General features: G+C 45.9%; 2 protein-coding genes and 1 pseudogene across 4 annotated transcripts in view; 2 read left to right on the top strand and 1 right to left on the bottom strand.

Annotated features, from left to right (window-relative positions):
* ARHGAP17 (Rho GTPase activating protein 17) overlaps positions 1-5345 on the bottom strand; it is an 89361-nt gene extending 84016 nt beyond the window's left edge. For both annotated transcript variants that reach the window (XM_082857514.1, XM_082857515.1), the window contains exon 1: positions 5240-5345. In XM_082857514.1, the coding sequence (XP_082713640.1) occupies positions 5240-5292 (53 nt within the window). In that variant the 5' untranslated portion in view covers positions 5293-5345. The remainder of the gene's footprint in view (positions 1-5239) is intronic.
* An 841-nt stretch (positions 5346-6186) lies between these two features.
* LOC309972965 (thyroid receptor-interacting protein 11-like) lies at positions 6187-10133 on the top strand (annotated as a pseudogene). The gene is made up of 3 exons: positions 6187-6198; positions 6561-7306; positions 7743-10133. The product of its transcript is annotated as a thyroid receptor-interacting protein 11-like (transcript).
* Positions 10134-19861: 9728 nt separating this feature from the next.
* The window catches only part of LCMT1 (leucine carboxyl methyltransferase 1), a 53535-nt gene continuing 46758 nt past the window's right edge, over positions 19862-26638 (top strand). The window contains exon 1 of the mRNA XM_082857518.1: positions 19862-20090. Within this exon, the coding sequence (XP_082713644.1) occupies positions 19984-20090 (107 nt within the window). The 5' untranslated portion in view covers positions 19862-19983. The remainder of the gene's footprint in view (positions 20091-26638) is intronic.

The raw sequence follows: 26638 nt of genomic DNA, 5'->3' as shown, positions 1-26638 counted from the left end.
GGCAAAGAACGTAACAGAATAAAACAAGCCAGGTAGGGACTGGACGGCTCATGCCCCACCCAGATGGGACAGCTGCTGCTGAGCTCCTGATGCCAGTGCTCGGGAGGGATGCTAGGCACTGCCAGGTCTTCTGAGATTTTAGAAGCAGCTGGAAATCCAGGTTTTCATGGGAAAACTTCTCATTTTTAAATATGAGCCAATGATTGTAAAAAAATAAATACTGAATAGGCCAAAGAGAACACATCTCTGGCCTGCAAGCAAGCAGTGTGGAGCTTTGGTTTTCATAATTCAGACGTCCAGACCCTGGAAGGACTAGAACAGGGTTTCTCAACCTCAGCAGTCTTGGCATTTGGGACCAGATAAGCCTGGACTGTGAGGCTGTCAGGTGCATTGCAGCATATTCAGAAGCCTCCCTGGCCTCTATCTACCCCTCCCCCAGTCAAGTCACAACAATCAAAAAATGTCTCTGGACATTGCCAAATGTCCCCTGGGGGGGCAAAACCATACCTTGGTAAGAGCCACTGGACTAGAGCAACATCCAACTCTCAGCCTTCAGGATTTTACGAAGGCATCACTCACGACTCAAACAACAGGTTTTTCACATAAGAGTTGCCCACGTGGAGATTTATAGCTGCTTTGGAATCAGAAACCTGGGTTTGAATGCACAGCTCTGTCATTTACTAGCCTGATGACCTCTCCGAGTTCTGGCTGCCTCATCATTAAATCAGGAACAAACAACATTGCCTCTTAGAGCTGCTGCAAGAATGCGGTGAGATAATTTATGCAAAGTACTGAGCCCAGCGGCTTAACAAGCACCAAAAGCTTTTAATAAACATTAATCCTTCCCTGGTGAAAAGGCAGCCCAAATTCTGTAGTCAGAAGCACATGGGATCCAGAGTCAGAAGCCCTGGACCCAAGTTATGCCTCGGCCACTTAGTAGCTGTGCGATCATGGCAAGTCATTTTCCCCCTTTCTAGAATAGAAATGATCATTGCCAGTAGGTGAGAACCAAGCCAGGTGGTCTGGTACAGCATTTGGCAAACTAAACCAACTAGAGAAAAGTTGATGATTAGTACTATCAAATCTTTTAAAGGTAAAGGAAAGAATGAGCTCTTCAACAAATCCAAAGAACTGAGAATGCAGTAATATCAGGGTAAGGTACAGGGAAAAAAAGAAAAATAATCATAGGGATTCTGAACCTCCAGGTCCTTCTAGACAAGCAACTGCCACCTGGTGGCCCACACACCAAATCTGGTCACCGATATATTTTGTTTAGCCCCGCACAGTATCACGGTGATTGTCTCCTTTGCGCTAAATGCCATCTAACCTTCATTAAAATCCAGATTTCAGGCTTTTCTGGAAAGCTACAAAGATTGAGTCACTCTGGGGCCATATTCCCACATGCCCCTTTGGTGAGATCATGGGGGGGGGGTGGGCACGCCCCCAACCCTTACCTGGCCTCAGTCACTCATTTATTTTACTAGTCTGGCCCCTCTAGGCATTTGAGTCTGTAAATTTGGCTTATCTAAAGCCAACTATCTGGGAAAGCATTTGAACCTCCAGGGAGCACTTCAATCAAGGCAGAAACCCACACCCAATGAGACACTCCCTCCCAGAGCCTCACCTAGGTAATAACTCTCCTGGTTAGTCCTTCAGCTTCCTTTTCTCCTGGACACTTCAACCTCATAACTAAACTGTCCTCAAGTTCCTCATCCTGTGTACAGCTTCCTCCATGCAGGGCATCACCTCCCCAAAATCACCACCCGCATCCACTGCATTATCTGCATCAAGGATTTCCAAACAACAAAATATCTTTCTTAGCAGGACTACAAAAGACACGACATGATGTTTCTTGTTTCCTGACCAGCGCCCCGGTTTCCCCAACTCTCAGTCCCTGTTGTTCAGACAGGGTTTACTCCATACCCATTTCCAGGGAAAAGCATGGGACCCAGTCAGAAGCACTCAGAGTCTATCTTGGGTCTTTGGCAACAGTGACTGGAAGAAAAATATTCTGTCCCTCTGGGACGAGACTGGAAGAAGGGGGTGGGGCTGGGGGTTCTCCTTGTGGACACAGCTTGTCTAAAGAGTGGAAGCCCTGGATCCAGACCAACCTGCAGCCATACTCCTTTTGGATCCTTTGGGCACATGTAAGCCTAGAAATTCCCATGTTCGCTTACAGCAGTTTGATTTGGGTTTTCTTACAATCAAAAGAGACCTCATCAATATGAGAGAAAGTTGAAAGAAGTGCTCGAAGATGGAAACAAAGCCTTCGCTCAAACTTTCTCCTGTTTTTTGGTTACCTCTCTCCATCCAATAAGAACTGGCACTAGCCATCCTTCTATAAGCACTGAGCTCAGGGTAGATAATTATTTCTTTGCTTGCCTATCTCTTCCACAAATCTACTGAGCTCCTTCAGGGTAGAAACTGTGTTGTATTCACTTTTGACTCTTTAATACCTCACACACTGGCACACAGTTCGGGCCAACAAGTGTCTGTTGAATGGATGAATCAACAAAAGTCAGGGGGACGAAAGGAACCATCCTCATTCTCTCATTTGGGACACCCATATCAGGAGAACACCTCTTAAGCCTTGACCCTATGGGACACAAACCATCTTCTGAAACAGACTCATCTACCCCTTGTAAGCAAATTGCATCATGAGAACTCACTCCTTCCAGCCATTACTAATTCTCCCACATGTCCATCCCATGGAACCTCACTGTGGGGTTACTCACAAGTTCCTCATTTTGCGAAGAGAATACTTCATCACAAGACACCACCTAGAACTCTACAAACTGATAGTACACACTATGGGCAAGCCATTCACACAAATAACTTCATTCATTAGTGCGTGTGTGCTTTCTAGCCTTTGTTTTGACCCAAATATGACCAGAAGCCTGATTCTGGTGCCCACCAACCCTCTGCTTCTGCCCAATAACAATTCTAGGCTCTCTCCTACCTCCATTTTCTCTCCCTAGTCCTTTACAATTACTTAAGTGGAAAAAAAAAATACAGATATATCTAGGAAATCAATAGCAGTAAAGCAACAGGTTCCCCAGTAAAAACAGTTTTGACTTTCGGTGCATAATTGTCATACCCTTAATAGCTCTGTAATAGCTGCAGCTTCCACTGCATCAAGCAATAAAGATTTTCAAACAGAGTCAAAGGTCAGGGCCAGAATTATAGTCCTAGGATGAGTCACACCACTTACTCCATCCAATTCTCATTTTCCCATACTTGGGCCCACACCACCAGGGCAATCTAGTGAGAACTGGATTTACATTCGTTTAACAATATTTACTGAGTATGTACCATGTTATAGGAACCACAGCAGTCCCTGGGAATCAAAGAAGAATGGGCAAAAACTCTTAAAGTGTTTAGTCTAATGGAGAACGCTGGCAAGTAAAGAGGCAATTACATTATGCAAAAACAGGTGCTACGTGGAATTATGAAAGCACCAAGGAGGGACATCCAATTTATGCTGGAGCATCAGGGAAGGCCTTTTAGAGGCAGAGATCTTTATGAGGAGACCTGAAGGTTGAGCAGGAGGTGGCCTAGGGCAGGTGTGATGAAAGAGGCTTCCCGGAGTTCCAGGTAGAGGCTAAAACATAAGAAAGCACAGCCTCCTCTGGAAACTGAAAGTAGGCGAGTATGGCTGGAATTTAAAAGTGTAAAGAGAGTAGCTGCTACAGAGGAAGCAGGGGCCAGAGACACCCTGAACAGCTTCCCTGAACTGCTCTGTAGCTTTTAAAGCCTCAGAAATTTGTTTAAAAAAAAAAAAAAATCACTTGCCTGATACAATGTACAAACAGGCCAAAATGACTATCTGACAAATACATTTTGACACTCACTAAGTACTGATTCCACAATTCACGTTACTGAGAACGCTAGGAGGGGCAGAAAATTCACAGAAATTATCTTGTAATTCATTTACAAATTCTTGGTTGAAACATTAGCCGTCACTAATACTCTGTCTACCTTCCTCTCTCTCAGCATTATTTCTATCATTCTCCCACAAATAACAGAAAAGCAGGCACACCTAGGCTTTAGCCTAGACAGGAATTAACTCTGGAAATAGGATAAATGCACACCAAGCTAACAGGGTGGGGTACCAAAAAAAATTAAACAACAAAACTAAGCAGAAAGTTGAGGGAAACGAAACAGTAAAGAGCAAATTTAGAAAACGCAAGAGGAAGTAAAAGTATTTTCATACACACACAAAAAAAGAAGTGTCCCACGTGCTCCGGCCAAACCAAACTCCCCCTTTGACTCAACTGCCGAAAGAAGCAGCAAAAGCTGTGAAAAATTCCCACTTTCATATCTCTTCCCAGAATAAACAGCAAAATCCGTACCATACAGCTAACTTGCCCTGGAAGACCTTGAAATATTCGCCCCAGATAAAACAGCACATGACAATCACCTCCAGAAGCTCTCAAAACCACAAACCAGTCCTGTTCCAACAGCCCGGTCATCTACAAACTCTGGTCTATTCTGTCATTACAGAATCAATGCTTGTCAAGCAGTCGAGGAATCCCAAAGAAATATCGTGCAGGATCTGCTTCCAAATCCAAAGTGAGAAAGACTTAAAAAAAAAGTAATTTCCTTTTAAATTGGCACTAGGCGTTTCCAGAATCCTTTTCTCCCAATTCCAACTTTTTAAATGTCAAGCCATCCCGTTCATATTCGCTCCTGGTCTGGAGACGGCACCACCTCTAAATTCCCTCAAAGAGCGTTCTGAAACTCACTAGGCAGATCCGCTGGGCTTTAATGACCCTTCACTTCTTTACTGCCACCATACACTTGTAAGCTAGGCTTTGCGGCAGCGGGGCGACCCGGAAAGGCTGAGAATGCCGCCCCAAGCCCCGCAGCCTCGGACACACCACTGATCGGAGTTTCAGCCGCAGGCGGCGGCCCGGGCCGGCTCGATCTCCTGGTGGGAAAGACAGGGGACAGGTCCAGTCCCCGGAGGGCGATGCTTCGCGGGCCAGTGGGGACCCTGAGGGGTGGGAGCAGGGAGGCGCGGCCCGCCCCGCCGGTCTCCGGGGGCCAGGCGGCGGCCCAGAGCCGGGCGCCAGGCCGCGGCATGGCGCCGCCCCCGGCCCCGAGCCGCGCCGGCCTCGGACGGGGCGGCGGCCGGGCCCGGAGCGGCCGGGCCCGCGGAGGAGCCGGCCGGCCCCCGTCCGTGACCCCCGGCCCCCGGCCCGCTCAACCCCCGGGCGGCCCGGCGCGGCGCACTCGCCTGCCCACGGTCTGGTTGGCCAGCTGCTTCATGCGGTTGAACTGCTTCTTCATGGCGACGGCGGCGGCGGCCCGCGGGGCTCAGGCCGGGCGGGACGGGGGACAGCCTGGCGGCTCCTACATCGCTTCGCGGCCGAGGCGGAGGCGGCGGCGGCGGTGGCGGCGGCGGCGGCTCCCCAGGCCCGCGGCCCCGCCCTCGTCGCGTCACTTCCAGCGACGCCGCCCGCCGGGCCCGCGGGGTCTGGTCCGGCGAGGAGCGCCAGGCCCAGTGCGGCGCGCAGCCAGGCCTCCGCCCCCGGCCCGGGGGCCGACCGATTCCCAGCCCGCAGGTGGTCCCCGGGCCTCGCGACGCGCGGCCGCCCAGGGCCTTGCGGTCCACTCGGACCTCGGCGTGCTTTCGCTCAGCGATCGCTCGCCCGAGTGATACTTAACTCACTTCCCAGACTGGATCTCAAACACACGGTGGACAAAGCAGACACAAAGAGTGTAGACGGTGTGACTCCGTCCAAGAACCGCTAAAACTCATCTTCAGGACTAGACACCCGGGCAGGGCTAACTGAGGGAGGAGGGCCGAGGTGGACCCGAAAAGGAGCTTTGGGACGACAGAAATGTTCAAAGTCTTTAGCAGGGCCATACTTATGCACAGGTGTAGACATTTGTCAAAATGCACCTATCTGTACTCTTAAGAGGGATGCGTGTCACTATGTACACTTTACCTCGATTTTTTAAGAAAAAAAAAAATGGTTGCGTGAAACTCACAAGCTGCAGGACAGTGTGATGCCACCTAGTAAAAAAGTCAAAGGCAATTAAATATATTTTACTCCTATTCAAAAAGTATTACTCTAGTACTGCTTTTCTTTTGTTGATTAAAATCTACCTTGCATATCATTCCGTATTAAAAAAAAAAATCAGAGGCAAGGTGTGTTTTCTACGAACAGGAGCTCAGAGATGGCACCTTCAGTGCGGCTGTGATGGTGGCCGCGTCCAGGGGGCCGAGGTGGTGCAGGGCACTGGGAAAATCACGGAAGGAGAGGAGAAGAGCCCAACTCCAGCACTGGGAAGTCATGGATGAACAGAGGCCCGAGAGGGGACAGGTCACTGGAGACGGGCCCTTTGTTATGTCCCCTGGGCGTTGCCAGGCAGGTGTGGCCATTGAGGGGCCCTCGCAGCCCACATTGCCTAGAAACCCCTCATTGTGCTTTGATTCTTAACCTCGCGCTGGCAGCAGTGCAGTGACACTTGGCGGGATTGTCCGACTGTGCTTGACACTTTTTTCGGAGAGGACCAGGTCAGTTCTATGACCTGCTTTGATGTCCTCCTAGTTTGGTGGCCTTGGCTCCTGCTTAGGCCATTCCCTGGGGCAAGTGGGTGGTACTGTGGCATCTTTCACAGGCCACATTTCTAGTTTCACAAAAGATGTGCTGAGGAAGGGAGCTGAAAATGTAGAAGTACCTGACTCTACAACAGAGGAGGTTGAAGACTCTCAGTCAGTCTTAAAATCAGAGGCTGAGAGACTTAGAATCTTTGTAGTGATGTAGACAAGAAGTATGAAGCCTCAGAGCTTCAACGAAAGCAGCAAACTGCAAGTTACAGACATCAATTACACCAGAAAGACGTAGAAATCAAACTTCTTAAAGCAAGGCAGATAGCGCTAAAGAATCAGTTGCTAAAGGTGCAGTCAGTCACCCAGATAGTAAATCTTGAGGATGGCCTTGTGCCCTCAACTCGTGTACCCTCTTCAGTGGGTTATGATATCTATCAGCATGCTTTAGGTTTCCAGAATGATGATATGGACTTTGCTGACCTAATTTGGTCACAAGAAGAAATAAATAGATTGTCAAAAGAAGTTTTAAGACTTGAGGCTGATGTCAGCCATTGGAGACATTTTGCTCAAACTTCTACAGCATTTCATTTAGATCTATAGCTTTGATGTAAATGAAATCTACAAACTGCAAAATACCATCAAGGAATTTGAACAGAATCTAAATAAGGAAATTGATGACCATCAACTTGAAATAGCAGTGTTGCAGGAAGTTCATCAACAGAAACTGGCAGAAATAAGTCGCAGGCATCAAAAACAATTAAAGGGGCTTCCCTGGTGGTGCAGTGGTTCAGAGTCCGCCTGCCGATGCAGGGGACGCGGGTTTGTGCCCCGGTCTGGGAAGATCCCACATGCCACGGAGCGGCTGGGCCCGTGAGCCATGGCCACTGAGCCTGCGCGTCCGGAGCCTGTGCTCCGCAACGGGAGAGGCCACAACAGTGAGAGGCCCGTGTACTGCAAAACAAACAAACAAACAAACAAACAATTAAAGGACTATGAGGGAATGATTCATGATATGCAAAAAGCTATTGAAGTCCTAGCAGCTGAAAAACTAGAGTCCACCAAAAAAAATCAAAGGACTTGAGATTAGAGTAAAATATCTTTAAAAAAAATTATCTTCTGTAGAAAAGGAAAGGGATGCTTTCATTAGAGAACAAGACCAGATAAATGAAATAAACGAAAGAACTGAAGAAGGTGAGTTGCAACCTTCTCTTAGGAAGTGGAGTGATGCTGTGACAGAAAAAGAAAAAGTTCTTCCACAGAGTACATCACTGGAAGAAGTGTCCAGATAGCAACAGCCACTGTCTGTTGCTGAAAATGAAATAATGCGATTGAGTAGCTTAAAGCAGGATAAAGATCTCATGGAAGAGAACCTGAAACTTCAAAAATGAGTCCAAGTTTTAGAAAAAGAAAATTCATTATTAAATAAAGAAAAGGAAGAACTTCAATGATCACTTGTCAAATTGAGCAATGAATATGAACTCATTAAAAGAACAGCTACAGGAGACATGGATTCGGATTCAGAAGTACATCATTTAAGATGTGACTGGGAAATCAAAGAAGGAAAAGTCAACGAGAGTACTACTTAAAAGAAATTACTGATTTCTGAGTTAGGAGAGTTGCACAGGCAAAAACCAAAAACTACAATGCACGTGGTTTTGATGAAAGATCAGCAAACAGAACAACAAGATGAAGGAGACAGCATAATCGATAAAGTAAAACAAGATCTAGAATATGAGAAAAAGAGAGTTCGTTAACTTGAAGATGATAAAGTGAACATTACTGAAGAGTTAGATGGGCAAAAAGAAAAGTTAATTCATTTAAAAATGGAAAAAGGACAGTTAGAAGCAGAATTTTGTCAGGATGAACAGAGACTGTTGGAAGAAAGGAAGTATGAGCAAACTATTAAAGAACTGTCAAATACAGATAACCCAGACAGCTGTGCCTTACAGCTGGAGCATGAGTGTTTAATTAAACTCAGTCAAGAGAAAGACTGTGAAATATCAGAACTCAAAAAGAATATTTAGCAGATGATTGCTGAGCACAAAGAAACTAAGGAAATTTTGTCATCTAGTTTAGAAGAGCAGAAGCAATTGAAACAACTCATAAGAGAGAAAAAAATTTATGGAAAAACTTCAAGGAAGTTCACAGCTTCGGGAGGAGTTAGATCAATATACTCAAGCCTTAAGAAAAATGGAAATTTTACAGCGAACCATAGAGGAAAAAGATACAAGTCTTGCATCCATGAAAGAAGAAAATAGTCACCTGAAAGAAGAATTGGAATGACTGAGGGAAGAACACAGTCAAACCGCACCTATGGTTGACCCTAAAACTCTAGACACTGTTACAGAACTAGAATCTGAGGTATCTCAAGAGAGAAGAGTTGAAGATAATCTTGAGGTTAAACCTCATCAAAAGATAATTGAAGATCAAAACCAGAGTAAAATGCAACTACTTCAATCTTTACAAGAGCAGAAACAGAAAAATCCCAAATACCAACACGAGCAAATGAATATTAAACACAATCAGCTCTTTTTGGCCAAAGGGGAGGAAAAGGAGAATTTGCAAAATGCAATAGAACAAATCAAAACCCAGCCACTGGAAAAATTCCAGCACACGCCAACAGAACATTCTGATACTTTTCAAGTAACAGAAGTTCAGAGTCTTAATATAGAAAATGGAAATGAAAAGCATGACTTATCTAAAGCCGAAACTGAAAGATCAGTGCAAGGAATAAAAGAACAAAAATTGGAGATTAAACTTCTAATTGAAAAGAATACCCTTTTAACTGAACAGATTGATCAGCTGTCCAAAGGTGAGATTGGTAAACTAACGCAGTTTATCCAGCAAAAAGATTTGTGTCTTCACGTGAAAGTATCTTCAGCTTCCTCCAGTGACCAAGATAATGGACAGAGTCAACAGCGATTGCTAGCCTCTGCTTTGGAAAGAGAACAAATATTAGCTGTTTTAGATGAGAAGACTAGGGAAAACAGCAATCTTAAAAGAGAAAACTTGAGAATGATGTGGATATAATTGTTGCCAAAGAAGCAGACCTCATGAAACTCAAAGATGCAAATACAAAACTCTCCACCAGATTTGAAAGCAGTGGTCAGGATATGTTTAGAGAAACGATGCAGAATTTGTCCCACATCATTCGAGAAAAAGATATGGAAACTGATGCTTTAACTCAGAAGTGTCAGACTTTACTGGCAATACTGCAAACGTCCAGCAATGGTGATGAAGTGAGAGGTGTTAATATGGATCAGTCTGAGGAGCTTCTACAGGAACGTGATAAATTAAAACAGCAAGTTAAGATAATGGAAGAGTAGAAAGAGCACGTGATGGCCACTGTACAAAATATGCAGCGTGGGTCACCCCATCTTCAGACAGAGCTTCAACAACTTCAGGCACGGGTTTTAGTTGACAATGATAATAATTCTAAACTACAGATGAACTATACTGACCTGATCAAACTTACGATGGGAATGAAATCAAACTCAAAAACTTGGAGAAGCAAGTAGTGCAGATTCAGTTTAGCCTAGAGCAGCTTTGCAATACAAAGATATTCTGTTAGGGATGTTTGACCTTATTTTACTACAGTCCTCCAATGAATCACTTACATCCGAGTCAGCAGCCTCTCTGAAGGCAATGAAACCTGATGGATTGAGTGAATCTTCTAAATTGCTCAAAGAAGAGACAGAAGAGTTAAGACAATTAACAGAGGAAAAAGATGCAACCATTAGAGCACTACAGGAAGGTAATCATGGATTGTCTGGTTCCACTGCAGACAGTTCAGAACTAGAAAGAAAACGACGTGAACAAATGGATTCAGAAATGAAGCAGCTACGGGAGAAACAAGATGACTTGCAAAACTTACTTAAGGAAAAAGAGCTTTTAATCAAAGCAAAAAGTGATGAATTACTTTCTTTAAGTGAGAATTTCACTAATGTAGTGAGTGAAAATGAACTTTTGAGGCAGGGAGTAATCAACCTGAAGGAGAGAGTCGTCAACTTTGAACTGGATATGTGTAAACTAAAAGAGGAAAATGAAAAATTAGTAGAAACATCTAGGGAAGAGGAAACAAAATCAAGAGACAAAGATGTGGTTTTCTATGATGTGGAGAGAGAAAGAATTGGAATACGTTGCAATGAAGGAGAAGGTGCTTGCTTTTGAGCATCTTTTGTAAGAAACAGAACTCGGCAAGACAGGGGAATTAAGTCAGTTTTTAAATGCAGTTACATCAATGCAAGAAAAGACTGTTATGTTTCAACAGGCCAGAAATGAGACCATGTTGGCATTGAAACAGAAACAAATAGAAAACTGTGCCCTCCAGAGTGAGGTTCAACATTTACACGACAAAGAACTACACTTAAAGCAGGAGCCAGAGAGATCGCATAAGCACGCAGTAGAATCAGAAGTGTCTCATAACCGCGAAGCTTTGGCTGCAGAAGACAGAGCAGCTAAACTAAGAATGAAAGTCACCGCATTGGAGGAAAAGCTCCTTCTATCTTCCAATGCGAGGGAAAATGCAAATCAGCAAGCCAGTTTGCAGATAGAGTCGTTGAAGGAACAACTGCTTTGTCACAAAGCAGAGAGATGACATTTGGCTACAGCTTTCTGTTTCCCAAGAACAAGAAAAGTAGTATGCACAAGCGCTAAGCTAACATGAGGATGGTAGTCGCAGAATGGATGGAAATAGTTGCAGATAATCTAGAAGGAAAACTAATATCGGCACAAGGACATCAGGAGAAAGTGAATGCTGCCTTGACTCTGAAGGAAGAACAAATTAAAGATCTGAAAAAACAAAATGAGGTCCAACAGGAAGTGCTGGATGATGTACAGAAGAAACTGATGAACTTACTAAGTAACACAGAAGGAAAAGTTGACAAGAGCCTCACGAGGAACCTCTTCTTGGGGTATTTTCAAACACCAAAACAACAACGTCATGATGTGCTACAGATAATGGGCAACATTCTGGGTATTAGAAAGGAAGAAATAGATCTTTTTTTTTTTTTGCGTTACGCGGGCCTCTCACTGTTGTGGCCTCTCCCGTTACGGAGCACAGGCTCCAGACACACAGGCTCAGCGGCCATGGCTCCTGGGCCCAGCCGCTCCGCGGCATGTGGGATCTTCCCGGACTGGGGCACGAACCCGTGTCCCCTGCATCGGCAGGCGGACTCTCAACCACTGCACCACCAGGGAAGCCCTAGATCTGGTTTTTAATGAGGAGCAAGGCGGTGGTACCAGATGGATGACTGGCTGGCTTGGATCAAAAAGTGTCCCCAACACACCTCTGAGACCAAATCAGCAATCGAGGCCCAAGAATTCTTTTTCAGAACTCTTTGTTAAATTTCTAGAAACAGAATCTCATCTCACACTTCCGCCACTAGAACCCTCTGCTCGTGATCCAAAACCTCTGGATTCACCGGGAAAGAAAAAACTAGCTAAAAATGTACCATCAAGTCTTAAAACTACCTCGGGATCCACACCCAAAAAACCAGATGTGAATCAACGTTCTGCAGCTGTCTCTCTGATTAACCCACCCAGACCTGAAACGGATGAATCTGGGCATCTTCTTTTATTTTTATTTATTTATTTATTTTTGCGGTATGCAGGCCTCTCACTGCTGTGGCATCTCCCGTTGCAGAGCACAGGCTCCGGACGCGCAGGCCCAGCGGCCATGGCTCACGGGCCCAGCCGCTCCGCGGCATGGGGGATCTTCCCGGACCAGGGCACGAACCCGTGTCCCCTGCATCGGCAGGCGGACTCCCAACCACTGCGCCACCAGGGAAGCTCTGGGCATCTTCTTTTAAATGCTGTTACTGATGTTTTGCCCACATATACACCTTTGCTGCTGTCACCTGTCAAGAGGGCTGGAGTTGTGCGGAAAGACCTTTCAAAGCCATAGATGATTCTTCAGCCAGAGACAACATGGCACTTTTAAGAAACCAAGTCACTGAAAAAGGCATGTATTTTGACTTTGCTTGATAAAAATACGAATACTTTAAAAAAAAATGTGTTTTAAGGACTTCAAAGATATTGACCCACCTTCAGACAGTGGTTAGTTCTTGTGAGAAAGGGCATGAGTGGGGTTGAAGGCTGATCAAAGGACACTTCAAATGGTTTTTGTAATGCTTTCATGTTTTACAAGGAGCAGGCACTTATGCAGATCTCGGGGAATTAAAACACTAACTTGCGTTAATGTTCAAAATGATAGAATACACAAGTGCATGCTCTTCATATAAGAAAAAGGGTGAACAGCCCAAAAGTACAAGAGGCATAACATTTTTAAGAATGAAAGTTCGTGATGAGGATGATTATAATTTTTGTGACTTTCTGTTTGAATAATAAAAAAAAAAGACTAAAATTCACTTTTCCTGGCTAAGTCCCACTCCTCTTTTCATTGCCTGGGAAACCACTCCATTGGTAATCTGTATTCTCTCAGGCCTTTTAGAAATATATGCAGATTTGTGTATATCGGAGCATATTATTCTCTAATTTTGCCAGATGTCAAGGCAATGCTTAATAGCGAATCTTGCTTTCACGGCTTTATACCACAATTGACTCTTTGATAGCTTGACATCAATTTAAACCTTGGTGATGACTGAGAATTCTAAGGAGTAGGTGAAGTCCTTCCCCAGGCAGTGAAGTTGGCACTTGACCAAGAGGGAGACGTGGTCCTCAACATCGTAAAGTGTATGAACTCATTGATGTTCACTTGGTTGATCCCAAAGGGTCTGGGGGAGGGGAACATCTTCCAGCTCCATGGTATCTGGCAATGGACTGATGACAGGAGGCCATACCCACCTACAGGTAGGATGTGCTAGAGGGCTCAGGTTTGGCTCCACACTGTAGCAAGGAGTCCTTGATTACCCTACTGAGCTTGTGGGAGTGTTGCTTCCATGACTCAAGGAATAATGGGCAGTTGGGTATGGAAGCTTGGGGTTTGGGAGAGACTCTATTTCCAGAAGAGCCCAGTGCATGGCCAGAAATTCCTGCTCTGATGGTATGTGATGCAGGGCCAATGAGGGCAGTTTCTTGCATCAGAAGCCCAAGGACAACTTACAGACATCATGAGCAGTCCAGAGACTCCAGGAAGCAGGAGGGGAAGTTGCTAAAGCGGCTTCACTGAAGGAGTCTCTGAGGGCACTAAGGGGAGTACCTGTTGATTTTAATTTAGACAGATTCTAGAGCCTGTTGTTGGAGGAACCCCCACTCAAGGTGGGCTCATTTAAAAGTAACAGCATAAATGGGCTTAAGTAAAATTTGTAAACCAGGAGTACGTTGCCTCCAGAACCCAGAAAGAACTAAAAGATGGTGGACTCGTGTATCCTTAACAAGTGTGTCAAACAAACGTCTGCAAAGGAGGATGTCACAAAGGTAATGTCATACCTGTACTCCTGGAGAAAGGTGGGTGCTTTTAAGATCTTGTCTGCAAAGGTAGTGTGTGATAGCAGAGCTGTTTAGTTACCCTGTGGGTAACAAAGTAAAAGTGTACTGTGCCCCTTTGGAGATGAAGGCAAACAGACTGAGAGAATGTTGAAATAGGCATTGAATGGAAGCTATTAGCCAAATCTATAATAGCAAAATATTTACCATATTTAAATTTAGTGGGATCCCAGGTATTTCAAGGGTACCCAGGATTTGTTTTAATCAGGTATAGTAAGACAAAAATATAGAAATGACTGTCCTGGAGGAAGTTTTTATGCCTATAGATCTAGAGAATCAGGAGGCGCAGCACACCATGAAGGGCCCTGCCATGCCCCTTCCTCCCACTTTTTTTTTTTTTTTCGGTATGTGGGCCTCTCACTGTCGCGGCCTCTCCCGCTGTGGAGCACAGGCTCCGGACGCGCAGGCTCAGCAGCCATGGCTCACGGGCCCAGCCGTTCCGCGGCATGTGGGATCTTCCCGGACCGGGGCACGAACCCGCGTCCCCCGCATTGGCAGGCGGACTCTCAACCACTGCGCCACCAGGGAAGCCCTTCCCACCACTTTTGTTTTTTTCATCAGTTCTCGGGCCATGGGCTGCCATGGATGTGCACCTCAAAACCGTTAGGAGTAAGGAGAGCACACAACTTGCTCCAAGGGAAGATGCAGCACAGGAGAGATGGACAAGGTCACTACTTTTGCCTGAACAGCAATGACTCAGGAGGCAACCAAGGGGCCATTCTTAAATCTTCCTGGGGTCATGGCCTCCTTCCTTTCTGCAAACAACACAAGGGGTCATCCCCAGGACTGTGGTTGGCGGGGGGGTGGGGGTGGGGGTTACTTTCCCAAACAGAGTCTGTATGGCTGCCCCAAGCAGCCAGTGATGGTTATCAGGCTAGACACAATGACCAAAGAGCTAGCCCATGCCCAGTCAGTAGAACTCAAACACCCACCAGTTAGGACATTATGTTGTCACTGGTCTCAGGTAGGAGCCTCAGAGACCACGTATCACATACAAGGCACCCTTGATGGTACCTCAATCTGGGATACGGTCAATGAACAATAGTTTTTGCCTTGTTGGCAAGCATGAGACATTAGGGTGCGAAGAGATGGCAACATCCATTTGAAATAACAGAACAGGAGCTAAAGCCCAAGCTGGCCAGCAACTGGTACTTACATCCCAGATAGTAACTGCTACCTTACAAACCAGTTAAGTAGCAAAGGAGCTGGTAGTTAAAGCTGACCAACTGTCCTCAGCTGAGGTTAGACCATCCTGTTTGTGACGCCAATTGTCTTACTCACCTCTTCTTCAATCCATCAGTGAGAGATTCCCTCCCTAGACTAATGGGGTTGGCTGAACACACGACGTTCTACACTGAAAGATGGGATGAACAGCAGTTTACAAGTCACATTTACCCACAGCCCAAGAGAGGACACCACTCACCATGCAGGGCCACGTGGGGGATTACACTTGGAACAGAGTGAACAAGTAGGGGCTTGGGAGGCAGACTTTGTAGTAACAAGAGGGTGGGGACAAGCCCTGGTTCCCACAGGAGGGTGTGATGGGCTCGTTTGGATAATTCAGTGGGCTGATAGGGAACTGAAGCCTGCTACTCGGGAATAAACAGGCACTGTGTCTGGTTCCTGTGATAAGAAGGATCATATAGCTAGGGGACCTCACATGTGGGAGAAGAGGTAGTGGGGAATTGCAGTTAGACCATTTGAGGCCCTCTCAATTTTACTAGATGTTAAGACAGCTCTCAATATTGAATTTTAATTTCAGGCCTCATGCCACAAGAATTTATTAAAAAGTATTTCTTCCTTGAACTAATAATTGAGTTCAATAATGTCACAGGATTCAAAATAAAGACAACAATCAATTGTATTTCTAGATACTAGCAATGAACATGTGGACACCAAAAAGTAAAACACATTTACAGTCACTAATAAAAATAAAATAATTAAGTGTAAATCTAACAAAACATGTCCAGGACTTGTATACTGAAAACTCTACAACAGTGGTAAAAGAAATCAAAGATCTAAACAAATGCAGAGATATACCACGTTCATGAATTGGAAGACAAAGAATAGTAAACATGTTAATTCTCCCAAAATTGATAGATTTAATGCAATTCATATCAAAACCCAGTAAGCCTCTTTTTTTGTAGATATAGGCAAGTTTATTCTAAAATTTTATGGAAAGATAAGGGAACGAAAATAGCTAAAATAATTTTGAAAAAAGTAATAAAATGGGAGCAGTCAGTCCTCCCCATTTCAAAACTTATTATATAGCTGTAGTAACCAATACTGTGTAGTATTTGCAGAGGGATAGACACATAGATCAATGAACAGGGAATCCAGAAATAGTCCCACAAAAATATGCTCAACTGATTTTTTAAAATAAATTTATTTATTTTATTTATTTATTATTTTTGGCTGTGTTGTGTCTCCGTTGCTGCACGCGGGCTTTCTCCAGTTGCGGCGAGCAGGGGCTACTCTCCGCTGCAGTGTGCGGGCCTCCCACTGTGGTGGCCTCTCCCGTTGCAGAGCACGGGGTCCAGGCATGCGGGCCTCTATAGTTGTGGTGCGCGGGCTTCAGTAGTTGTGGCGTGCAGGCTCCAGAGCTCAGGCTCAGTAGTTGTGGCGCACGGGCCCCGTTGCTCCGCAGCATGTAGGATCCTCCCGGACCAGGGCTCAAACCCATGTCCTCTGCATCGGCAGGCAGATTCTTAACCACTGTGCCACTAGGGAAGCCTGCTCAACTGATTTTTGACAATCGTGCAAAAGCAGTTCAAAGCAGGAAAGATAGCCTTTTTAACAGGCCATAGCTGTCTATGGAAAGCTTGTGAAGAAATCACAGGCCAAAAACTTAGAAAACTGGACCAGCCAAGAAGGAAGACAATGATTTGATTGAGGTTCTACCAGGTAGTGATGGGCGGGGAGGGATAGTGTGCACGCAGATCAGGATGAAAGCTGCAGGTGTTTATTTCATCTTTCTGAATTCAGCCTCTTCTGATTGATCCATCACAGGCTCTGGTGATTTTCCCATCAGCCCCACACTGCAAAGTCAGGTCACCCCTAACTGAGCATATAGTGTTCCAGACAACATTAGCCTTCCCAATAGCAAAATTCTCAGGCTATACAAGGTAGCAAGATGGCCCGCAGTAGCTTCAAAGGTACAGCCTCCCGGGTTCAAGTCTGCCAGAAAAGACAGCTCTTATAGACTTAACAACTCCCATTCGACTCCTGGGATTCATTCTGATTGGACCAACCTGGTCACCACCACCACATCACACACACACTCTTGAAGTGTAGCTAGGGTGATTTTGTGTATGATTGGCCAGGCCTTGGTAAGGTTCCACCCCCAGTGTCAGGCACAGAGCCTTACCTGATCCATGTGGACTAAAAGGAGAATGTGGTTCTCCATAATAAACTCTGGTTGTTGTTATAGAAGAAAGAATACTGAATAGCCAAAGTGGCAAACGTCCACTCTAGCCTCTCAGGGAGAAGTTTCATGGTTAGAGCCCAGCTGTTTGCTCCCAATATTAACTAATGTTCAATAGGGCTTTTAAACTCTAGTTTCTCTTTTCTTGACCTTATCAGGGGATGCAGATTAATCGTCAGTGAACTTTCGCTGGGACATTGTTCATGGCCACCCCAGCGTAGTCTCATATTTGGAGGTATTATGCAGCTTAAGATGGCTAAGCTTTGCCATTTCCAGATTCCACTCCTGTATCATAAAGTTCCAGCGCCTTGACCGGGAGCTCAAATGGAATGAGCTAGCCCTACCTGCAGGAAGCCTCTGGGGTGACCCCTCAGTGAGAAACTGACCAAAGTCCTCTGAATCACCAGTTTTTCTGAATCAAACTCTCAGCAGAGATCAGAGATGTTCTTTGCTCATCAAACAAGAGAGGAAGAAGGCTCCACCTTCTTCTAGTCCCTCAGCCTCACCATCCAGACCTATGGAATTGATGTCTTATACTACTGCTTGCTGTGGACCCACGGTTCTTGCCCACTGACACCCATGGACTGTGTACACTGCCAGCCAAGTTGGGAGACTATGCATGTTCACTGGTTTGCATTACCCTCTTGCCAAAGGATCACTCAGAGAAAGTGGTGTATTTCATCTCATCACCACTCCCCCTGGCAAAACTCCCTAACCTCAGCCTTCCCCACTGTCATTTCTACTTTGGTTATCAATGGGCTCTTGTTCCTCCACTGAATACTAAGCAAGGATTTGATAACTGATCTTGCCCCAAGATATGTGTACTGGGTTTTTGTTGTCGTTTGTTTACTTTGCTTGTGTGTGTGTGTGTGTGTGCGCGTGTGTAAGACTCAAGGTTCTTCAAGTTTGAGTATATCCATTCTCTGCTCCTGACAGATAATGAAATGGAACATGCAAACACACTTTAAAAATTTTAGTTAGAAAATGTTTTATTGGTGGCGCAGTGGTTGGGCGTCTGCCTGCCAATGCGGGGGACACGGGTTCGAGCCCTGGTCCAGGAAGATCCCACATGCCGCGGAGCAACTAAGCCCGTGTGCCACAACTACTGAAGCCTGCGTGCCTAGAGCCCGTGCTCTGCAGCAGGATAGGCCACCGCAGTGAGAAGCCCACGCACCCTGTGCGCTGCAACGAAGAGTAGTCCCTGCTCGCTGCAGCTGGAGAGAGCCCGCGTGCAGCAACAAAGACTAAACGCAGCCAAAAATTAAAAAAAAAAAGTTAAAAGAAAAGAAAATGTTTTATAATAAGTCTAGTACACAATATATGAACATCTTGAATATGTATTATTGTGAAACAAACACACGTGAACCTACCTCAGCTTTAGAAATTATTGAAGTGTCTATATACTCCTTCCCCATTTCGTTTCCCTGGAGGAGTGTCCTACCCTCCTCCCTAAAGGTCACAAGGAGCCTAACTTCTGTTTTTCTCCACTCATTCCTTTACTTTTCTGTATATTATTACCATATATGTTGTTTTTCTAAATAACATTAGTTTTGCTTGGATTGAACTTTACAAAAATGTTATCTATTTCTTCTTTCACCGAATATCATGTTTTTGAAGTTCAGACACTGATGCTTGTAACTGGTAACTCTAGTTTGTTCATTTTCACTGCTACATAGTTTTCCATTGTATTCGTTTTCCACATATTCCTTCCCTCACAACATTTCAAAGGCGATTATGTGTGCAAAGCTCTTCGCCCAGTTCCTGGGGTAGAGTCGGCACTCAGTAAATACTTGTTCAATTTCTGAATGAGACTGAGCCCCAACTGACTGTAACACTGACACTTGTTTTTCCGTCTGGATTCTCTGCCCTTTGCCCCAGTGCTGAGAATCCTTCCAGCTCTTCCGCTCTGAGTTAACTACAGTTATAAAATTTCGTGACTAGCAATAAGAAACCCAGTGGCGGGGCTTCCGTGGTGGCACAGTGGTTGGGAGTCCGCCTGCTGATGCAAGGAACACGGGTTCGTGCCCCGGTCCGGGAAGATCCCACATGCCGCGGAGCGGCTGGGCCCGTGAGCCATGGCCGCTGAGCCTGCGCGTCCGGAGCCTGTGCTCCGCAGCGGGAGAGGCCGCAACAGTGAGAGGCCCGCGTACCGCGAAAAAAAAAACAAAAACAAACGCAGGCGCCTCTCAAAGCCCCTAAGACTACAATTCCCGGAGAGCATTGCGGTGCCCCCTTACGTCAATTTCAGTTTACTTTCCCCCTCCGGGTACTTCCGGGTTATGTGGGCGGGGCCAAGGGAGTTGTCCAATGGGCACCTCCGTGGGCTGATGGGACGGGGAAATTGTCCAATGAGCGTCTTCGCAAAGGATCTAATCAGCGGGCAGGTTGCTGGGGCAGCCGCCGTGGGCGGTGTCACTGAGCCGCGCCAGGTGAGCATTGTAGAACCCACTCCGTCTCTACTACCTTGTCCGGGGCTCGCTCATTTTCCCGGCGTCCGTCGACCCCGCTTCCATGTCACCGGTGGACGCAGCACCCCGACACCTTCACGCCCATGGCCACTAGCCTGAGGAGGCCCTCTTTCACCACCTGTTCTTCCCCTACCGACACGGACGACGAGGGCGTGCGCGGCACTTGCGAAGATGCTTCTATATGCAAGAGGTGACTGCCTGGCGTGGGGTTAGGGGCTGGCATCTCCGGGGGGCTGGGGCCTAGGTGGGAGGCGGGCCTGTGTCTAAGGAATACGCTTTTACGCCAGAAGTCACCCGTCAACTCGTGCGACATCTGTGAAATGCTCAGAGCAGGCATTCATCTACTTAACTCATAATTATCTAATTTTTGCTGTGGGCCAGGCACGGTACAAGCCCGCGGGTACCGTGCCTGGGATACGGCGCTGAACCAGGCAGACGTGGACTTGGCCTTCTCGGAGCCAAGGTCTTGCTGGAAACACACTTGAAGCGAGTAATAACTACAGTTTTGATAGGTTATGGGGAGAAGTGCAGGTTCTCCCTCTTTTGTAGGTTACATTCCGTTGGGACTTGGCGTGATCCCCATTGTGCACCTGAAACTCAGGTCAGTTAAGGGGGGAAATGACCTGTCCAGGGTCACATAATATTTGTGTGCAGAGCCAGTATTTTCCAGAGAGCTTTCCTGTGTGCTATTGGAGTCTGCACTTTTGCGGGTGTAGTGGGGGCTATGTGGGGGGCCGTTGCGAGCACAGGTATGTGTCACGTACCAGAAAGCATGAAAAAGAAAGCATGAGACTTGAGTGTATGCCACTCATTCATTCATTTAACAAAAATTATTGAGGGAGTTACGTGGCGGTCCAGTGGCTAGGACTCTGCACTTTCACTGCCAAGGGCGCGGATTCAGTCCCTGGTCAGGGAACTGAGATCCCACAAGCCTGGCAGCGTGGCCAAAAAAAAAAAAAAAAAAACCCAAATTATGGAGAGCTTATTTCCTTTTGGCTGGTTGGTGGGTATTCAGTGATTGAGAACCCATGAAGAAGATTGACATGGTGTCTGAACTCACCCCCTAGTTGGAAAAGACAGGAAGCAAATAATTACCCAGGAAGTAATATAATTACAATTTTGTGTTTAATGCTGAGAAATACAGTGCGCCATTAGAGTTTGAAATTTAGTTGATAATGTTTGAGCTGAGAACAGATGACTTTAAAAAAAGAAAGAAAATAGGGATATAGGAGGGTGTTCAGGCAGGTCAAGGAAGGAGTATGGACTGTTTGAGGAACTGAATGAATGCCTTGGAAGCTGCGGCCTTGTAGGGACCTGGTGGGGAAAACAAGTTTTGGGTTAAGGTTTGAACTTTTTGTAGGTCTTGGAGACTAAGCATAGTGATTCAGAGCATGGACTCTGGAGCCAGACTGTCAAGATGGGCCATTCACTAGCTGCGTGAACTTGGGCAGGTTACTAAATCACTCTGTGTCTCAGTCTCTTGATCTGTAAAGTGGGGATGAAAATAATACCCACTTCATAGGTGCTTGTAAAGAAATGATATTAAATATTAGTAAAGCACTTAGTGTAGTGTCTGGCGTGTAGTATGTGTTAGTGGTGGTTGATTAAATAAATAGATAAATACATTCATAAGTATTAAAGGCTTGAAGGCAGTCCCTGGTGAAATTTGTGAGCTTAAATGAATTATACCCAACTGTATTTCTTCTCCAGCTTTTGATCTCTGTTGACCACATCCGTAGCATTATTGAATTAGAAGCAATTTTTCTCAGATTTGACTGCTGTTTGCTAAGAGAATCAGAAGTGCCATCAGAATTACCAGAGAGAAATAAAATACTTTTCAGTAGCACGTTAGGGCTAGGTTTACTTAATATTTATTGGTAATACTTGGCTCATTTAATATTTGTTGGTAACATTTTTGGCCAACTTGCCTACATAAAGCAAATTAGGTACTATATATAAAATAGATAACTAATAAGAACCTACTGTCTAGCACAGGGAACTCTACTCAATACTTTGTAATGACCTGTATGGGAAAAGAATCTTAAAAAAGAGTAGATATATGTATATGTGTAACTGATTCACTTTGCTGTACAGCAGAAACTAACACGACATTGTAAATCAACTACAATAAAAATTAATTTAAGAAAATAAAGCAAATTAGCTAGGAAATAGTTCAGACACAAAAGTACAGAGAAATAGTATAACCAGAGCATGCCTTTCCTTGGCTCTCTGTTGGATGGTTTTTATAATTTCACCTCTTCTCTGCCTCAGTTTCCAATGCCCTTGGTGTCTTCAGACATCTCAACGTTATAGGGGAAGTTTGGATTTGGAACTGCAGAGAATCTAAGGCAGTAGTTCCCAGCCCAAACTGCACACCAGCAGAGCCTTTGGAGCTTTTAAAAGAAACACAGATACTCAGGGCCGACTCTAGATCCACTGAATCAGAATCTTCTGGGGTAGGTTCCTGGGCCGTAAAAACCAGACATGTTTGCCATCTGGATGCATTTCATCAAAGCTTTTTTTGCACTGGGTTTTCTCTCATCTGGAAAAAACATGCAAAGAGATGGTGAGAATCCATAAGTTAATGTTTTAAGATATTTTGCAGGATTTAATAACTTTCAAGTTCTGTTGATACTGTGACCTGCACCTTCACTGTAACATATGAAACCCTTAAGTCTTGTCAAGAAGTCATCTTATTAAATAGGAATTCTTTGTGTGAATTGTGGGCCTGTTACTCTCTTTCTGCCTTAGTTTTCTTATCTTTATAATGGGGATAATAATGGTAGCTTGCCTTTTAGATATGAGGATTAAATGAGATAATCCATGCAAAGGTTAGCACACGATCTGGCACGAAGTGAACCCTTCAATAAATTCTTATTGTTATTTTGATTTTTCCTCCAGTCTGAATATTATTTGTTTGAAGTTACTGAAATAGCTGTGGGTCATGCTGGTTCCTGCTGCCATGAGTTACAGCTGTAAGATCCCTAAAATAATGTTCAAAAAGCCGATTAGCTCCCCAGGGCTCCTACAATTCTGTTATTTCTGTTTTAATTTGCTCCCTCCTTTTGGTTTAGAGCCCCTCTGCAGATAATAATGCTGTTATCGGTCTCAGAGGGTTGTTGTGAGGCTTAAATGTGGCGTGCTTCCAAGAGTGATTGGCACACGGTAGGTGTTCACAATTGGTAGTTGTTGTCATCATCACTGCCCCATTGTCACCAAATCATCATCATCATGTCATCATCACAGACTCCATCACTCCTACAGTCCAACAGTTAGAACGCTTCTGATTGGATATTTTAGGTTTATGCCTAATAACTCCCATTTGATTCAACAGCTATCTATAGTGCACTTACCAGGATGGCTAACTCACCCCACTCCCCAGTCCTCCTTATCTTCCCCATCATGCTGTGCCCCTAAGTCAGTTCCCCACTCATTTTTACCCTTGATCGCACCCCTCCTGCAGCCCCCACTGTGCCCTCTGAAATTACCACTCCATAATCGTCCCCCACCTCTATTTCCTTAGCCTCTCTTTAGTCATTCCGTCCCTCTCTGTATTGACGCCGGCCCTTCCCTGGGGATATCCTTTTCTTGAAGCCAAGTCATGCCTCTGTTTTCTCACACCCTGGATATCCTAGAATCAGGAGGATCAGAATTTGTGTCCTCACTGCTTTGTCCCCTCACCCCATTTCTTTGAGACCCACGTCCCCAGCATCCTCTCCTCCATATTACTGTTTTTTACCTTCTGCTGGTTATTCACCTAATTCGTTGATGACTTGGGTATCTGGCCCACAGGCCTTCCTCTCTGCCTCAGTTCTTGCCATCATCCTAGTTGACTTCCCAGCGTGCATGTGGAGGACCCAGTGTTCACGCGGGAACGCTCATTTTCTTGAACACCTCGTCTGCAGTGATCGCCTCTGCTCATCCCCCTCTGTCGCCGCTCCCGCCACGACCCCCTGGATTTCCATCCCGGTGCTGCGTGCACCACCTCACAGATGAGCAGTGCAGCGCCCTCCAACCCCAGCCTCTTCTTTCCAGCACGCTTGATCAGTTGTTTCTGCTCTGCCCTCAGCATCTTTCTCCTCAGGACCTCCATGGTTTTCTCCAGCCTTTAGACACTTCCCTGTAGGCTGCTACCTCTTAACTGAGCTTCGAGTTCATAGCCAATCCTTCAGTAGTTCTCTTGGCAATGGCTTTATTTCCCTTGCCCTTAATCCTAGTAAACCCAGACCCTGGTTGAACCAGACTCTCCGTTTTCACCCGGAATACTGGTGGTAGAAATCACACAGCAGGGTGGCTTCGTACTGCTGGGATTTCGTGTCAGCCAGCCTCACCTGTGCCCTTACAGGACCAGCTCATTCCAGCGTGATTCTCTGGCTAGCTCACTTTCCTATTCTCCAGTGTTTTGAGTGTAAAATTCGTAATAAAAATGAAACATTAAAAAGTTGATAGAGGGCTTCCCTGGTGGTGCAGTGGTTGAGGGTCCGCCTGCTGATGCAGGGGACACGGGTTCGTGCCCCGGTCTGGGAAGATCCCACAAGCCGCGGAGCGGCTGGGCCGGTGAGCCACGGCCGCTGAGCCTGCGCGTCCGGAGCCTGTGCTCCGCAACGGGAGAGGCCACAACAGTGAGAGGCCTGCGTACTGCAAAAAAAAAAAAAAAAAAAGTTGACAGACATTTTATTTTAGAATTGCCTTATTTTCCAGCCAGTGGGAAGTTTTCTTTTTCATCTATGAATTTGAAACTTTAAAGTTATTAATCTTGGGAAAGCGGATGAAAGCCCTGAGTTAAAATAGGAGGCTCTTTTTAAGTTAAGGGAGCTTTGGGGCCTATCCGTAAGGGGTGTTAGAAAGAACTTACAGGATTTGGGCTTCAGTTGGGTAATTTGGGGGAGGGTTCAAGGAAGCAGAGATTTGCCCAGGATTGGGTGCTCACAGGAGGCGGGGACAATTTTGTGACTGGGTAGCTCAGTCTTTTCTAGGAGGAGGTGTGTCTGACTTTTCTGGAGTCAGACACTCTGTGATTCGTAAAGAAGCCACAGTTGCTCATCTCAGCCAGGAGAGAGGAGTGTTTGGGGCCTGTGACTGGCATGATGACCTTGGTTTTGTCTGTTAGACAAAATTATGAAGGGGACCTGTTTTGTCTCAATTCGTCGCTGTTGCAGTGCGACCTTGTGCTGCTGGTCCTGCGAGATTGTTTCTGTCCAACAGAAGGACAGCGTGGCCTCTGTGAGCACCAGGCAAGCATCTAACTGCAGTGAAGCCTGGCTCGTGGTACCAGGCCAACTCCTAGCGGTCAGCACTGGTTTTCTTATTTTCACAGGGGAGGAGAGGTGAGTCTTAAAAAGGCGAATAGGTGTTTACCAGGCAGAAGAAAAGAGCAGGAGCCAAAGAACATAGAGATAAAGCTCTTAGGGGAAGTGTTAGGGGAACTTGACCTTGGATGGGCACTGGGTAGCAAGAGTGAATTCTGGAGAGGTTGTCAGAGAGCAGAATGGGGAAGGTCCCAAGGCCTTTCAAGCTGGGGAACTGACATGATCTGGGTTTGTGTTTTAGAAAAATCCCCAGCAGCTGTGCAGCAGATGGGCTGGTGACAAAGGGAAAGTCTGTTCCCTTTTCCTTCCCGACGGCCACAGCCCTCGCTCACCTGATCTGTTGCAACACATCCTTATTGTTCTACCTGCTTCTAGTCTGGCCATCTCCCCTGTCCAAGTGTTTATGCCGTGGCCAGGGTGATTTTTTCAGAATCACAAATCTTATCCTGTCACTTTGCTACTTGAAACTTTTTGATTCTCCGTCAGCCACAAGATAAATAGCGACACGCCTCACCTTTCCTGATCTGATCACGCTACCCTGGATCTGATCCTTGCCAGCTGGAAATATCCATTTGGATTTCTCAGAATGATCTCAAATTCATTATTTCCAAAACTGCACTCAAGATCACCTTCCCGAATTTTCCTCCACGCCACCCCACCCTCGCAACTCAGTGGGTGATGCCATTGTCCCCTCAGTTAGAGTAAAAAAGGTAGGAGTCATCGTGGAGCTGCCCTTTCACTTACCCCCTGTAAGTGAAATTCATCTATGAATTTGAATCTATGAATCAATCACCGAGACCTTAGATTGTGTCTGCAAAATGTTTCTGGAATCTACCTCCTTTCCTCCACCTCTGCAGCTGCCGTCTCAGTCCACGCTCAGGTCATCCGTGGTCTGAGCCGTGACACCCATCTGCCAACTGAGCTCCCCAATCATGCTTACGTCCCCAAGTCCAGTTCTCACACTGAAGCCAGAGGTTTGCAAAAGGCACATGGGACCTTGTCACTCCCTAGTTTAATGGCTTCTTGTTGCTGTTAGAAAAAGAGCGAAGTTTCTCACATGGTCCGCCCGGCCCTGCGTGCTCCGTCTGGCTCCTCCAATCTTGCTTCCCCCAGCTCTTTCCTTCTCGCCACCGTCCTCTCAGTTCCTCGGGCGAGACCTGTTCCTGTCTTTCCTGGGGCCTTTCAGCCGGCCATTCCCTCCCGAAATGCTTTCTCCCACCCTTCCTTGTCTGATCAGCTCCATGTCATCCCTCAGACTGATGCCTTCATTTGATATTCGTTATTGAGACCCTGCTCAGTTTATGGAGACCCTGTTCTAGTGTGGATGCAGAAGTGAATGAAACAGACAAAAACGGAGCTGTCATGGGGCATGTATTCCAGTGGAGGAAGCAGCCAGGAAGCAAACGAGCAACATATCTGGCACGTGAGA

This window comes from Leucopleurus acutus (genome assembly GCF_964270905.1).
Source record: "Leucopleurus acutus genome assembly, chromosome: 16".
Taxonomy (NCBI): Eukaryota; Metazoa; Chordata; class Mammalia; order Artiodactyla; family Delphinidae; genus Leucopleurus; species Leucopleurus acutus.
The sequence above is the reverse complement of the archived record's forward strand: the minus strand, read 5'-3'. Positions and strand labels throughout refer to the sequence as shown.